This window comes from Enoplosus armatus, chromosome 2 (genome assembly GCF_043641665.1).
Source record: "Enoplosus armatus isolate fEnoArm2 chromosome 2, fEnoArm2.hap1, whole genome shotgun sequence".
In the NCBI taxonomy this organism is placed as follows: domain Eukaryota; kingdom Metazoa; phylum Chordata; class Actinopteri; order Centrarchiformes; family Enoplosidae; genus Enoplosus; species Enoplosus armatus.
In genome coordinates this window covers 3,494,715-3,510,263 of record NC_092181.1, presented here as the reverse complement: position 1 = coordinate 3,510,263, position 15,549 = coordinate 3,494,715, and the positions used below count along the sequence as shown (strand labels likewise).

The 15,549-nt window shown below is 42.3% G+C and overlaps 1 protein-coding gene across 1 annotated transcript; it reads right to left on the bottom strand.

Moving 5' to 3' along the window:
- Positions 1–4,923: 4,923 nt before the first annotated feature.
- On the bottom strand, positions 4,924–15,475 carry sec23b (SEC23 homolog B, coat complex II component). The gene is made up of 19 exons (XM_070919059.1): positions 15,342–15,475; positions 13,280–13,507; positions 12,823–12,880; positions 12,605–12,691; positions 11,663–11,899; positions 11,154–11,236; positions 10,864–11,008; positions 9,544–9,702; positions 9,326–9,441; positions 9,075–9,198; positions 8,861–8,941; positions 8,664–8,753; positions 8,321–8,427; positions 7,866–8,019; positions 7,576–7,653; positions 7,262–7,423; positions 7,033–7,119; positions 6,652–6,873; positions 4,924–6,002 (listed from the first exon to the last, which is right to left on the bottom strand). Exons 2-19 carry the CDS (start codon positions 13,498–13,500, stop codon positions 5,913–5,915), a joined length of 2,301 nt encoding a protein of 766 aa, XP_070775160.1. The 5' UTR covers positions 13,501–13,507; positions 15,342–15,475; the 3' UTR covers positions 4,924–5,912.
- Between the last annotated feature and the right edge of the window lie 74 nt (positions 15,476–15,549).

Below are 15,549 nucleotides of genomic sequence, written 5' to 3'. Positions count from 1 at the left end.
CTCTCTCTCTCTCTCTCTGTGTCTCTCTCTCTCTCTCTGTGTCTCTCTCTCTCTCTCTCTCTCTCTCTCTCTCTGTGTCTCTCTCTCTCTCTCTCTCTGTGTCTCTCTCTCTCTCTCTCTCTGTGTCTCTCTCTCTCTCTCTCTCTCTCTCTGTGTCTCTCTCTCTCTCTCTCTCTGTGTCTCTCTCTCTCTCTCTCTGTGTGTCTCTCTCTCTCTCTCTCTCTCTCTCTGTGTCTCTCTCTCTCTCTCTCTCTCTCTGTCTCTCTCTCTCTCTCTGTCTCTCACTCTCTCTCTCTCTCTCTCTCTCACTCTCTCTCTCTCTCTCTGTCTCTCTCTCTCACTCTCTCTCTCTCTCTCTCTCTCTCTCACTCTCTCTCTCTCTCACTCTCTCTCTCTCTCTCTGTCTCTCTCTCTCACTCTCTCTCTCTCTCTCTCTCTCACTCTCTCTCACTCTCTCTCTCTCTCTCTGTCTCTCTCTCTCACTCTCTCTCTCTCTCTCTCTCTCTCTCTCTCTCTCTCTCTGTGTCTCTCTCTCTCTCTCTCTCTCTCTCTGTCAACACGATGTCTCTCCTCCCTCCGTCGTGTGGGACAAAAGTTACCTCTTCAGTTAAAAAATGTAAATCACATACAGCAAGAACTTAACAGTATCTGCGGCCAGATTTCACTGCACAATTTCAGAATGAAAGAAAACTGGGATGATTCAATTTAACAGCTACTACATTGTTTTGTACACTTAGTACATTTTCACAAGCGACAGATTTTAAAAGAAAGGAAGCAGCAGAGGCAGAGACATCCTGTCTTTTAATTCCTAGCTGGACAAGTCAGCTGGGTCCTACATTTCCCACACTTCAACTCAATAGTGACTTTAATTAGACCCTCTCCCTGTCTCCTAAACCCTACACCTCCAGTTTATAACAAGTCTTGTCAAGTTTTGTCAACAAGTGTTTGCACAAGCTGAGTAGTACTCCCTGTGAGAAGTAAAGCCACCTTTGTGTAAAATTGGTGGATTGCCCCTTTAAATTCACTCTTTACTCTTTATCGAGTCTAGAAAAATAAACAACAATGTTCCGATAAAACAGTCAGTTGAGGTGAATTAAAACATTAGACTCTTAGATTATTCTGAATTATGCAGAATGTGCGAAAAAAAACCATTTGACATTTATCAGTAAAATAGATGCAATGTCGTAAAACTGTTCCTTGTTAAATTCCTCACAGCAGTTGTTTTTCTTTTAGTCCTTGCCTTCACTGCCAATAGTTACTTCTGTTTTCAGAGGAGCTGATGCGTGCTCTCTTGTTTAGCAGGAAGTCACGGAGAGGATGATGAGCTGCTGCTGCTGCTGCTACAGACCAGAGTGGCGGTGGCCTGTTGATCTCTGCACACTGCGTGAAGTCGAGATGCCTCCACAAGACTGAGAGTCTGCAGTGAATTTCTTCTAATCTGAACTGTGCTGGAGCGCAGAGACAACACAAAAGTTGGCATTTTCAAAGACGTTTCCCATGAGTGCTGCGATTCCTCTGTGTGAGAATGAGCTAAAAATACAAATCGTTTGAGCCTCTGTGCAAACAGTGTTTACAACCCTGGAGTAAATGAGGCCAGCTAGGCCTGGCATCTCTGTTACCTCAGCAGCATGCCTTCATGTTCAGCCCCGAAGGCTAAGCCGCACTTCAACATGACAAATCAGGCCAAGGCTCTCCACCAAAGTGCCCCAAATACTGTTGAACAAGCTGCTGGTGATACTGTGGGTAATTACCACCGTGGTTTTGTACCTACAGGTGGCACATTTGCTGTTGCAATTACACAGGATTAAATCTCCCACTTCAAATACCACTTGCTCTATATTACACAGGCTTATAGGCACAAAAATGACATATGGAATTTGATGAACTGCTTTGCTAGTGGTTGAAAATATTCCAGGAGAAAACCCACTGAAATACAATAGGATAAGTCGTGGCTCCCCACTGTGAGTAGACCATTCTACACATCTCAAAGCTTCAAAAAGTGCTCTGTGTCCTTAACTCACCCAGTGGTTCATGCCAACAGCTGACAAGAGTCTTATTGAATATCAGCAGCATATTGGAAGTCAGAATACTCAGCTACAGTCTGGTAAACACTGCTAATGACGTCGATGTGGATGGTGATAGGCTGTCTCCTAAGTTTGTTGAACACATTATAAGTCCTCTGCTGCAGTGAATGTTCACACGTCCACCAAAGCCTATGAGAATAATACAGCTCGCCACATTTCAGAAGAGGCAGTTCTACTATGTACACAGCCCACACTACACAAGGACAGATTTAATATGAATGTCAGACTATTTGTGTGAATCTGAGTCTAAGTGTGACTGCTGTTTGCTCACAGACAAAATCTTGGAGATACTGATGTCTTTAGATCCTCATAAGCTAAGAAACAGGCTGAAATGATTAAAGATAGAATTAAAAAAAAATTTTCTGTACTTCTAGACCTCAGTGCTGCATTAGTTACAGTAGATCATGATCATGATCTGGGTCTAGATCTTAGCTGATACTACAGGACGTTCTCTAAACTCTACACGTCTGGCTAAAACAGTCCAAATGGACATTTTACTGCAGAACAAGTACTTTTACTACTGGTACTTTAAGTATGTATTCTGATGATACTTCTCTGCTTTTACTTAAGTAGATTTTAAATGCAGGACCTTTACTTGTAATGGAGGATTTGTACATTGTAGTATTCGTACTTTTACTGAAGTAATGGAGACCAAAACAGAGCTATCCGACGACGGATTTGGGGGGGCCACGTCCGACCGTTTCTGTTACTTTCCAAAACTACCAATCCGACATTCACACCCACTCCATGCTGTGATTGGCCAGCTGTGTGGAGGTGAGGAAGGAGGCAGGGTTTGAACTGTCAAGCTCTCTTTGTTCATTCTTGGTACAACTATTCACTTTTCATGTGAACAACACTTTGAAGGCCTTCCAGGAGAAATAATGAAAACTCTAAATGAATGCTGAAAGTTGCTCCATATTTTCTGATATGCAAATAAGCAACTGTATCTTCTCTAACTATGCTGCAGTTACTCTACATTTTAGCATTTACTGTCATCCAGTATGTTAGACCCTTACTTGGGATCTATGCTGAATTTAGTCATGCCATAGCTATTGAGTTCAACAGCTCAACTTTTTTGCTACTTCTTTCACATCTCCATTATTTCATATATATATATATATATATATATATATATATATATATATATATATATATATATATATTCCATACATTGTAACCATGTATCTGCAATATGTTGTCAGCACACAACACCGTAGTTGTCCCATTGTGGCCACAGCAGCTGCTGTTCAGAAAAGGTTACATACGTGTTCAGTGAACTTCTGAAACTTAAAACACAATTTTTCAAACATGCTTTTATCTGTTTGCTTACTTTCTTATGGAATTTCATAATATATATACAATTTCCTTATAATACAACTTTTTAGTCATTGTTTTTGTTTTTTTTCCTCCATGTTTATTTTTTACTGCATTCAACTCTATGAAATCTGCAATATAAAGATTATCATTATTATTATTATGATTATTTTTATTAAAGAGGATGGTCGTTTGGAGTGTAATTTCATTTTGGGGCGACTATTAGCTCACACTTCTGTGGCCGCAGCTTTCTTGGGATTACATTTTTAATATAAATTCAGCCTTCAGTTTTAGCTCCTATAATCTATATGACTGAGAGGAGAACTACACTATGTATGGTAGCATCATCTGACTACAGTATTGTGTCAATCATAGTTATATAAACATACTATGGCATATTCTATATAGAAATCTTACATAAGTTATCTGGGTCAGAAGCCAGAATGGATTTCTCTTGCTGCTGGACCAGAACTGATCCGTTAGGATTTGATAGGAGATAATAAGACGACACATTTCCTTACAGCTTTGCCTAAGCCTGGGAATCACATGGACATGAGCATCATGAATGATCACTGAAGACAAAAAAAAATAGTGGGCCGGAGAAATTTTAATGTTCTTTTGTTCTTCAGAACATCATTGAACATGCACAGCTGCAGCATTTGCATGTGTCAAGATGGCCAAGCATATAGACACACACAGATTAAAATGAAGACATGATTATTTTCCCTTTATGGGACCATTTCATATCCATGTACAGTATGGCGTCAGTTCACATGCAACTGCCCCAATTTAAAGTGAAAATGCATGGCCTTAAAAGGAGCTTTTGGTATTGTGCAAGAGTATCCATGTCAAAAGAGATTAAGAGCCATTGCGTTGCATCTTTCATTTGGCTTTGAATACCTTGGGAGCATATGTGGCTTCAGAGTGCAACATTGTAAGGCCTAAGCTCTTGATAGACAGACTTCATTTGTATTTCAGTGGCAACTTCCGCTTAAAGCTGCTAAGAGTAGAATTTGCCTCCATACAGATAGCCCCCAAGGATTAGTCTTCATAATCTGCCGTTCACTGATCCTCGAAATCATACTGTCTGGGGGATCTGAAATCAGCTTACAGTAGTACAGACAGTAGATGGTGTGTGAGTGGTTTTATGATTGGGATTGCGTGCCATGCAGGCTTTATGTACAGTAGCAACGAATGAGAAAAAGACAATTGTTTGTCGCTTCCAATCTACACACAGGATGTGTCACCTACTGTTGTAGAAACATGCCGTGCCCCATTCTCTCGCACACACCGGCACGCAATCGTTTTCCTTCTGCTGCACGCAGCCAAACAGATGTCTGGTGTGTGAATTGAGCATCTCTGGTAACCTCTGTGACGTCAATGTGAAAATCCAGAGCAGGAAACGCAAGGTTTGATTTTTAAGTACACACACGTCTGGCGCGTGGGTTCGTCAGCTGAGCTGACCGCTGCACTTCAGTAGAATGGGACGTACATGCAGGTGCAATGACAGACAACACAGACAGAATCCATTCCCTGCCAACAGGCCTTTATATGGATAGCATTAAGAATCCAGACAGGATCTAAATCAAACTGTCCCTTTTATACAGTCTTACAGTATATTAAAGTTTGATTACAAAGACACTTGGTCATCGGGTGCAAAATACCAGATGGTGAACGAGACGGGATGAGGGGGCTAAACTATAGAGTGCCCTATAAAGTCAAAGTTAAAAATAAATCTAAATGTTCGTCATTGAAAACAGAGTCAGCCAAGTTGATGTGATTGACTTCCATTCCTCAGAACATTAATCCTCATTATTCAGAGGGAATTTTCTTGGAAAACACTTTAGGCATAATCCATGTAGGATTTGATCTTTATATGTGAAATAAAGTGTGATTAACAAGCCATCAATGTGAAGCCCGATTAGCCCTGTGAACGCTTCTTAACCAGCTTTAGAGGTACCATTATAATTTATTAATGAGAAAAATGTAGGCATGTCATCTTTAGCTATAGACAAAGCAAACACATATAAGCGTCCTATTAAACAGCACCTTCAACCAAGTGTGATGCAGTAGGTACACATTTTAGGACAAACAAACCAACAAAAAGAAAACAAAAATAATTAGATTCTGCAATTCTAATCATTCTGCATGTCAGAGGTAATATCAAATATAAAAGAGAAATAGAGAATTTGATATTGCTTACAGGAGGACAATCGGGTTCTGCAGCACTGGAGCCATTTCTCATAAATAACAAGTTAATGAAAACGAGCACAAATGTCACTTGTTTTCTTGTTAGGAATGTGCCATTTTCCCCCCTTTTCCTGTTCCTTTTGCAGCATGGAAATGTCACATATGAGTCCAGAAAAGAGCACAGTAAAATCAAGCAAGCAGATACAGCAGACTCTCTGGGGTTGGCTCCTTTACAGAAACAGGGGAAATGTGAATGGATCCCTATATCAGAACGGGAATGTTGGGTCCCTCTTTCTCTCTTTGCGGTGGAAAAAACGTAGACGTCTACGCGGAGCTGGAAACTGCCAGTTTCTTCAAGTGGTCCATGAAGACCTGCAGGCTGACGTCATCAGTGAGGATCGGGGCTCCGGTCTCCTGCAGATGCACCGGAAGCAAGCAAGGACAAAAATAGTGGTTGAGTGACTGACTCACTTTACTGACGGATCTTTACATGACATAACTCTGATCCCATGAAACAGACTAACACATTTATCGCTAAGATTAGTTTATGCAAGAGCGCGTCCTGTCGATAATCCCATTCTCAGACGGCCACAGATGTATTCACAGTGTTTGTATACTGCAGGTCACGGTTCAGTTCTTCCTTGACTTGGGAAATAAGAGATTAATGCTATTTTCCGCTTTCAATCTTCCCCACTTAGAATCAGAGGTTAGCTAATCCAAGACCTGTGTTTGCTAACAGTTTGACTTGAAGTCTTCCGAGTTGTCATAACAGCCAAGATACATTACACATAATACAATATGTGGTTATGAAACCTGGAATGAGTGAAAATCAACTGAATTTGATATCTTTAGATGGTCTGATGAAAAGAGTTTAAAAATATCAGTGCTGAGAACCTGCAAATTCAAGCACCATTTACCGTCAATAAACTTAACACAACCTGACAGAATTTATTAAGATGCCATTTTTCCACAACTTTGACAACCACAGTCTATTTCCACTTTGGGTGAAGAATTTGACTTCTATAAGAAACAGCACAGCAAGCTGTAGCTTATAATACCGTACCTGTCCCCAGGCGTAGAGGTTGTTGTGGGTCTGCGATGGGTTGACCTTGGAGAGCAGGAAGCGAGCCTGTGAGCCTCCGTGCTCAGTGTCGACGTAGCGCGGCATGGGGAAGCGCGTCTGTAGGATCTCCTGGGCGTCATCCAGTGGAGCCTGCAGCAGCTGTTTGAAGTTCTCATACTCTGCCATCTCCTGGTAGCCTGCCTTTCGCCACTGGGCTATGGTCTGGAAATAAAGAGGAAAATGACGGCATTAAGAAAAGCCTGCTGTATCCCCAAATGTATGCTCTAGAAAGAAATGAAGGAGATGAATGGCAGATGGAGATTTCTGGAACTAAAGTTCTCCAATGGGGGTTAATCAAATGTTGGAGGTGCCCTGTCTCACCTCTCCATGGTAGATAACCAGCTGGAAGAACGTGTCCATCAGCAGGATTCGATCTGGCAGGATACTGCTGCTGTCCAGCAGAACGGGCTGTGAAGAACAGACAGATCCAGGACGCAGTTTGAAACAACTCATCAAAAACACTTATAATGAAGACATTCTGAAGGCTTCTAGGAAAGACCAGATGCTCCTCTAGTAGTGATAGTAACGGTGTGGAGGGTGTGAGGCTGACCTCTGGTGGTCCATGGAAGGAGTATGAGTAGAGGATGGGCTGGATCATGATCAGGGACTGGGTCAGGTCCTGTCTGACAAAGTGATGCCTGTAATAGGACGACTCATCCGGGCTGTTGTTGAACACCTGCAGGAAGGGCGACCGCCGCAGGTGGAACATGAACTGCAGGTGGAGGAGAGAGGAAGAAAGTTATTACAGCACAGTGTTGTAGTTAGAACTGATTAGGTCACATTTTAATCAGATTGATAAAGATTGGAAAATTCATTTTAGTCATTTCTTTACAGATTCACACTTCCACTAGGAGGCAGGTTTACCTGTGGGTAGAGGGACAGAGACTCTGACAGTTTGAAGGAGGTAGGATCGTCTTTATTGAACTGGCCGAACTTCTGACACTGAAATCGAGTGAGACAAAACATTGTTTAAACATTGAACATATCATGGAATGACCCTTACAAAACCTGGCACATCATACAGGAGTAACATAATACGTGATCACAGAATGACGTTCTACTGCTTTTCATATATCGCACAATCTCAACAATGCCAACTATGCATTGTTCTCGTCAAAGGCAGGGCGTATTTGGAGCATGGGTGTGTCACTCACCAGGCGGATGAGCTGCCTGTCAAGCCAACGCAGGACATCTGGTCCCTCCTCCGACTCTGCCCGGAAGACTCCCAGGCGAGCCATGAGCACCGCAGCCGCCTCCTGGTCGAACGACGACTCAATGTGCTGAATTTGGGTCTGTGCGTCCGCCCAGCTTTGGTGGGGGAGGGAGGGAGGAAAGCAGAGAGGTGCAGGTGAGCATTGGTGTGGTGCGAATCAAGCGGACACTGCAAATATTGCAGGAATGTAAACATCCTTTCTAGTGATGCATATATTGACTCTAGCTGTCACTTTCTTGACACAAAGCCACGGTCATTATTACAAAGTAAGCTAGCTTGTTAATGTTAATAATACTATTATTCCAGGTTGACGTGGAATAAAGTACAGCTTTAGGTACATTGCCTGTTATAAATCAGTAAAGAGTGTCTACACCAACATTAGATCCAGGGTCTTACTTTCTGGCGACGGTAGAGACCCGTATCCTCCTCTGTGCGTTGGAGTGCTGGTACTGGGTTACAAACTGGACCACTCCTCGGCCACCCTGGGGGACTGGTGCATTGTGCTGCACAAACACAAAAACAGGAAAGACAGTAAGACTACTTTGTCAGTCGCAAACAAATGGCCTTCTACTACAAGGGTAACAACACACAAAAAGCCATTGTTTCTAGAGTTTTACTATCCAAAGCCTTCATCACAATTATTCACTTGTTTGATGTCATTAGCGACTGTACTTTCATCAGCCTACAGTACAGCACAGTTCACAAGCTGAGGTTCAACAAAGTGCTTTTTTCTTTTTACCTGATTCACCACTTCAAAGTAAATGCCCAGAGTGGTGGAGGGGTTGAGACTGCACACTTTCCATTGGCTCGTGCCACCAATACCCATCTCCTACACAAAACAGAGAGCATATTGTGATGAATGTCAGCACAGGACAGCTCTCAGATTACAATTCAGTTGTGTGAAGGAAGGAATCTGAATCTGGGGCAGCGACTCACGTTCTCAGAAACACAGGAACCTTTGGAGTTGAGTGAAACACACGGCCCAATGGCCCCGCAAACCTTCAGTTCCCTTGATGTCTATACAGACAGAAAGCACAACATACATTCAATTTATACTACAGCTAATGTCAGATTAGCAAAATCGCATCTATTCTGTGGTGTGATAATAAAACTTTTCATCACGACTCTGATGACTAAATCACGTCTTTACCTTGACCTCCAGGACGCCTCCGAAGGCCATACGGAAGTCTCCATTGTAGTCTTTACTAAAGACCCTCTGGAAGGTCTGCTTGAACAGGGAGGTGTTGAAGGAGTCTCCCATCACAATGTGCCCTCTGTTAATACATTACAACAAATGGTTTAGAATCTAGATTATTTATGTTTAAAGAATCACACATTCCTAATAGTTAGACTAACATAATCTCACAGCCTCAACATATTAAACAGTAAGTGTTGACGTACCCGGTGAGATTAGATAAGCACTTCATCTCCAGCAGTCCAGTCTGGTCCAGGGCACAGGCGTAGATATCAATACAGTGGCCATTCACTGCTGAGCGGTTGGCCATGGCTTCATAGTACTGTGTGACAAAAAAGACATGAAATAACAACTTAATGTCAGTGAACGTCCCCTCAGTATGTTGTGTGTGAAAGGGTTGTAGAGGGTTCATGCGATCGCTCACCTTGGTGGCTTTCTTCAAATGGCGAGCGTTGTCTTTCTGGATGTCGTGCCAGGAGCGGATGGGGGTTTTCAGCTCGTCTCCCACCACCATGCCCGGGCCCTGGGTGGGGGGCCCTCCGATGAACAGCATCACACGAGCCCCCGTGTTGGGGAATGTACCCTGAGGATAGAGAAGGGAAATTGGGTTTCAGTTGAACGTCAGTATCATTGTACAGTACCTCTGCATATATACTGTTGTTACAACAGATGAAATATACAGTATGCACTCCTTTATATCCATATCGATATCTCTGTTGCATTTCCGTACTGCAGCATGTGTGCTGAATCCCTGTTTTCGGGCTGTCAATGTGGATAACGAGCACTAATGGACTAGTGACCTAGTTCTCAAATTTGCCATTTAAAGTTAAGACTGCCTTATTAAAAAAACTAGGATCACCTGTACACATACTGTGTTGGGAATCCATAATAGAACATAAAGTCGTAAAGTAAAAAACTGAAATGTTATATCATGTCTAGAGAGCATAACAAGTCTAAATGAGAGCTTTTAGGGAATCTCTTTCAGCGAAGGGCAGACGTCATAGCCTTACAACAAAGTCCATAGTCCAGGAGTCTGGGAATGTCCGAGACACTGAGGCATTTGGACGTAGGCCACGTAGTCACAAAGTCACCAGAGAGAACGTTTAATATAATGCGCCCATTTGATAACATGGTCTGTGTAAATATGAGTCATGTATAAAAAGGGACAACTCAACTGTACTCATTCACAGAGAACAAGCAAATAAATACACAAGCTAACAGCGGTTGCTAACCACTTTTTGCAGTTCTGCTTTATATGTAAAAGACCCACTCATCAAGTCAAATGCCTCTTGACGAATCAGTGAATCTGGAATCACTGAAAGAGCCAAATTTATTCTAATCAGGCCTCATCTCGTTCCTGCTGAAGGAGAGTACAGCGGGAGAATGATCTGTTGCATCAGTTATATAACCACGCAGATTAGCAGTAGGAGAGGAGAGGATAATGACAGTGGAGGGGGAAAAAAGAAGGCAAACAAGGAACCAGCCTTTGAACCGACAAAGCACATGTACTATTGCTGCAGAAGATAGCGTTTCTGAACAGTTACATGTGGAACAATTGTCTTGAAGAGGGTAAAGTTCAGCTTACTGTGAAGCATGTGTCTGAGTGTGTGATTGACAATGATATTCTGTACCCAGGTGTGGTTTGGATTTAACATGTCTTAAACCACACATGAGGTACAGCCTATTCAAAGTCCAGCATGACTTGTATCCACTTCATATACTATATGATCTATGTGTATTGTACCTCCAGCAGACCGACAGCAACAGACAGTGCGACCCCTGTGGAGCGGAGGGGCCGTTTGCCCTGAGGGACAGGCCATGGGTCTCTCTGAAGCTCGCCGAGCAAGTCGGTCAGATTCATATCGACTCTGTGCACAGGCTGAAGGAATCTGAATATGAATACAAACAAACACACCTTAGATGAGAAAAGCAAACTGTTGGAGGATCACTAAGATCATGTTTTTCCCCCAACTTCTGGAAACAGCTACCATTAACTGTCAAAGTAATGTGGGAAGCGTTGGTGCTCCTCCGTACCTGCAAGAGGCTGCAGCATCCTGAGGTGCCGCTGGGCGACCTTGTTGACCCGATGCTGCTGGCTTCATTAAACCCAGCATCTCCTGAAACACACAAAGATGAAAAACATTATACACATTATTAAGCTGAACAGAGAGTTTTGATGTCTGTTACTTATCACAAGTTTCCTGGGAGGATACGGTTTAAGGAGATTATCTGAGGTCAACTGGGAGGAAACAATTTTTCTTGCTACAGTCACTTAAATCCAGCTAAACAAAGTTGCATCTGTGCTGTCTTAGTTTAATTATAGTTTGTGACCAAATACCTAACCATTAGTAATTTGACCTTCATAATGACCTCATATTTCTAAACAGATCTTCCCAGTGTGACATTTATCTTAGCTTTTCCCTATCTAACATTTGTAAATGCCACACTCTGAAAGACTTTAAAATAGCTTTTCCCCATATTTACACACTAATCTCTTCATTTGTCTCATTTCTCAGTTTGCCCATGCCTTTGTCCCCACCCACCTGGATCTGTTTGGAGGAGAGGTCCTTGGTGCCCCTGAACACGTAGCTCTTGGCGATCCCCTCACAGCTGAGCTCGTGAACCTGAACCATGCGTCCGAATGTGATGAGGCCCACCAGGGCGTTGGGTGGCAGCAGGCTGAGGGACATCTGCAGGGACTCCTTGAGGGCCTGGAGGTCCTCTTCTTCCAAACACGTGTCCACCACATACAGGAAGATCAGAGGGGTCGGGGGTCCACGCTGTAAAAGAGGTGGGAGAGGACAGATTATACTCTAGTGAAGTCATAAGCTTCATTTCTACACGGTACCACATACACTGAGGAGCTGACACTGCTCATCTTTGTTTATTTTTCTTGTCAGCAAAACAACAAATGTTTCGCCACAAAGAAATCGAGAGGCCGAATTAATGTTTAATGTTTGGTTTGTTGTTTGTTAAATATACATTTCTAAAATACTGACACTACAAGAGACACTGTGATTTCATCAGCAGCTCATATTACTTTTGGAAACCATATGCATTATTTATGAAGCTACACTTGTTCAGCACAATAGTAGTCTATCTAGGCTATCGTTTATTGCAAAGCCATGGATGTTTCTCTATCATTTAAATGACAAATATTTACTATAGCCTACTGTATGACTTAACATATCAAAAAAACTACATGATTATGAAAAACCTCTTTCACTAATATCCCAAATTGCACCTTATTACAGTATTGATCCCAATGTTTTCATAAACTTTGAAATGTGGGAAATGATCCTCGAATCCAGAACAAAGAGTACTACATGTTTCAGATGTGTCAGAGTAGCAGGATGGCACTGAACACATCGATTACCCAGAACCAGAACTGAAAAATAATTCACCTTTGCACAGTACATCTTTAGTACATACAATCTCCATGCATGGGGCTAAGGTCAGAGTGCAGGCAGGTATGCAGTATTTACCTGTACTATGTATTCAATGGTAGAAAACTGTGGCATGAGTTCAGCTGGCTGGTTCACTTCTGATATGCCTGCATAAGAGGGAGGGAACTGCAGAGACACGGAGACAAAGATATTAACAGCCAAATTAACCAGCCTAATAAAGGAATGTAGCTAGTCCACATTACGTTATGGCAACCATTAATATCACACTAAATTATGCTGTGAACGTCACTACTTACTGGGTTTCTCTGGAAGCAGAAGTTACACGCCCATATTTTTGCTCTGAAGTCAACTTGACTGTAAAAGAGAGATAAAAACAATTTAGGGCTTGCATCCAATTGGCAGGAGTGCACCTCTAAATTTATGCTACTTTCTACTCTTGAATGGGAGCACCAGTACCGTATAATTTCCCCCCGGGGATCAATAAAGTATTTCTGATTCTGATTTTCTTTTACTATGGTGAAGAAATGTCAAGAACATAGTCGGCACTAGACAGTTGCACAGATGGTTGCACAGATGGTTAACACAATTCCCATGTAAATACAGGCCCAGTAGCCTCTATCTGGAAATGTATACCATAAGACAAAATAAACACTGAATACTCAAATCCTTGTGTTCTGGTGCTTTGCAGCTGAAACAAAACATTCAAAAAGTACACATCTGTAAGCAGGGGAATTGTCTTTCTATTTCACTCACCAAAGTGGGTTGAGCACTGCCTTGCAGTTGGCCCGGCTGCACAGAACTGGTTCGTACTGGACCGGTGGCAGGTCAGGCCTCTCCTTGAGTGGTGTGAAGAGGCAGGAGACTGGGGCCACTAGCCTGGTGGCTTCCAGGCGGCTGGAGGGCCAGAGGTTCCAGCTGAATCTCACCCCATCCCTGTCCTCGTTCTGTTGGATGAACTCCTGGTAGGTCGCCATCACAGAGCTTCAGCAGAGAAAGAGCCCAATAGACCACAGTGAGGTTGTAAGTCCAATAGAAGAACTGGATATAGTCCCAGTGTCACTGGTAGTCTCAACTCGCTTCAGTTTTTCACTAGCTGCAGTGAACTGCTCTTTATACAGGGTTAGGGTTAGGGTTCCCTCCCATGCTAAAATAAGACGCATATATTCGAAAGCATGACGCACAAATGTGTCAACAGGAAACCTGTCCAGCGTGTTTAGGTGAGGAAGAGTACAGAGGAATCACAGTGGTATTTATAGGCTCCACCTGTGTTGTACTGTGTCAGTGAAATATCAATGACGCCTTTAGCATAGCACCACCAGGAATCCTGTTGTAGCAACCGTATACTCTCTCTCTGTCTCACCACTAACAGAGGATCTTAATATTCCCTGAGCAATACAACAGTGCTCCAGCAGGGTTGTAATGCACATTGCTTTTGAACAGATGACAAAAACAAGTTACAATCTTTTGTTGTCAGCTGGGTTTAAGATTTCAGAGTGCACAATGTGATCTATACTTGTGTAGGCCAGACAACTGTGTATAACTGTAGGTAGGGCTGCAACTACTGATTATTTTCATTATCTACTAATCTACCAATTATTTTTTTCAATTAATTGAGGAAATAATTGTTTGGTCTATAAAATGTCAGAAAATAGTGAAATATCCACCACAATTTCCCAGAGCCCAATGTGACATCTTCAAATGACCTGTTTTGTTTGACCAACAGTCCAATCCCCCAAAGTATTGAATTTACTATCACACAAGACAAAGAAAAGCAAATCCTCTCAGTTGAAAAGATGCAGCAAAGGAATGTTTAGCATTTTTGCTTGTTAAATGGTTTAAATGATCAGTTTATTATCAAAATAGTTGGCAATTTGATCATCTCTGTCACCTAATCAATTCATGAACTAAAGGTTTCTACATCAGATTGTTCCAAAATAATGGATTTGTTTTAATATATTAAATGATGTGATATTTAGCCTACCTGGCCCGAAATAAGAAGCAATTAATTTCTCAGTAACTAAAAACATCTCTGCAAAAAATGCATCCACACTGAAACGTTATTTGTATCTGGCACTGTATTTTAATAATCGTTCATTTTCTAACAAAATGTCAAACATTCCCCAGTTTCATCTTCCTCAGTGTGATAATTCTGCTACTTATCTCTGTCTTAGGCCATGACAAATTGAATATAATCGATAATAGATATAATTGTAAGCTGCCTTGTATCTTATGTTTTTCTTACGGAATATGACCTATGACCTGTGACCTGTGACCTGGCCATGTCTAACGAAGGGGCTGATGTTATTGGGGGTTTTTTGCTGCTAGAAATAAAGATTCTGCTTTCGCCCTCTGTCTGAAAGCACGAGAAATCCTTGAAACTTGAAATAGTCTTTAATCATAGACAGGAAATCACTATTTGGAGCAATTAATACGGTGATTACCTTCTAGTCTATACGTCTATAACACAAGCAACAGGCCACGTATCATCACCGATAAAACCCACCAGGGAAGGTTGGTATCCGTCGGGAATTTCTACACACGAATCATTCAAATATGATCGCTTTCGCGGGGCACACGAAACTCGGTATAGCAACTATGGGGGTTGTAGAAACTTAATGAGTATAACAGCAAACGTTATTGTTAATCATCGTCGCCAAATGTCTCTACGTTGCTCTGTCACTCAAACCTCTACAGGCCACCGCTACGTTGGTTGGGCTAGCTAACGGAATGTAGCATTAACCCACTTCCTGTCCCTTCATGAATGAACGCAGAAACGGGCGGCCTACTTTCGAGCAAAATCAAGTCGAGTGCTTACCTTTTATATCGGGTTGGCCGCGGGTATAGACAAGAGCTAAAGAGTCTGTTGTGTTCAAAACAAATTACAGCATTTGGAGATAAAAGCAGACGGAGGTGCAGGACAGAAAGACGACGGTGAGGGGATCACTCCCTATCAGCCGGCTTCTGCACTTTACTGGGATGACGTGTTACTCCAAGTTCAGGCGTCCCCTATTGGTTCTTCTTTC

Excerpts from the sequence above, each read along its gene's own strand:
- sec23b (XM_070919059.1), bottom strand. The coding sequence starts at position 13,500 with ATGGCGACCTACCAGGAGTTCATCCAACAGAACGAGGACAGGGATGGG. Across the intron at positions 7,654-7,865 it reads ACAGGCAGCTCATCCGCCTG|TGTCAGAAGTTCGGCCAGTT; the intron begins GTGAGTGACACA and ends ACTCGATTTCAG. Across the intron at positions 7,120-7,261 it reads CCTTCCATGGACCACCAGAG|CCCGTTCTGCTGGACAGCAG; the intron begins GTCAGCCTCACA and ends TGTTCTTCACAG.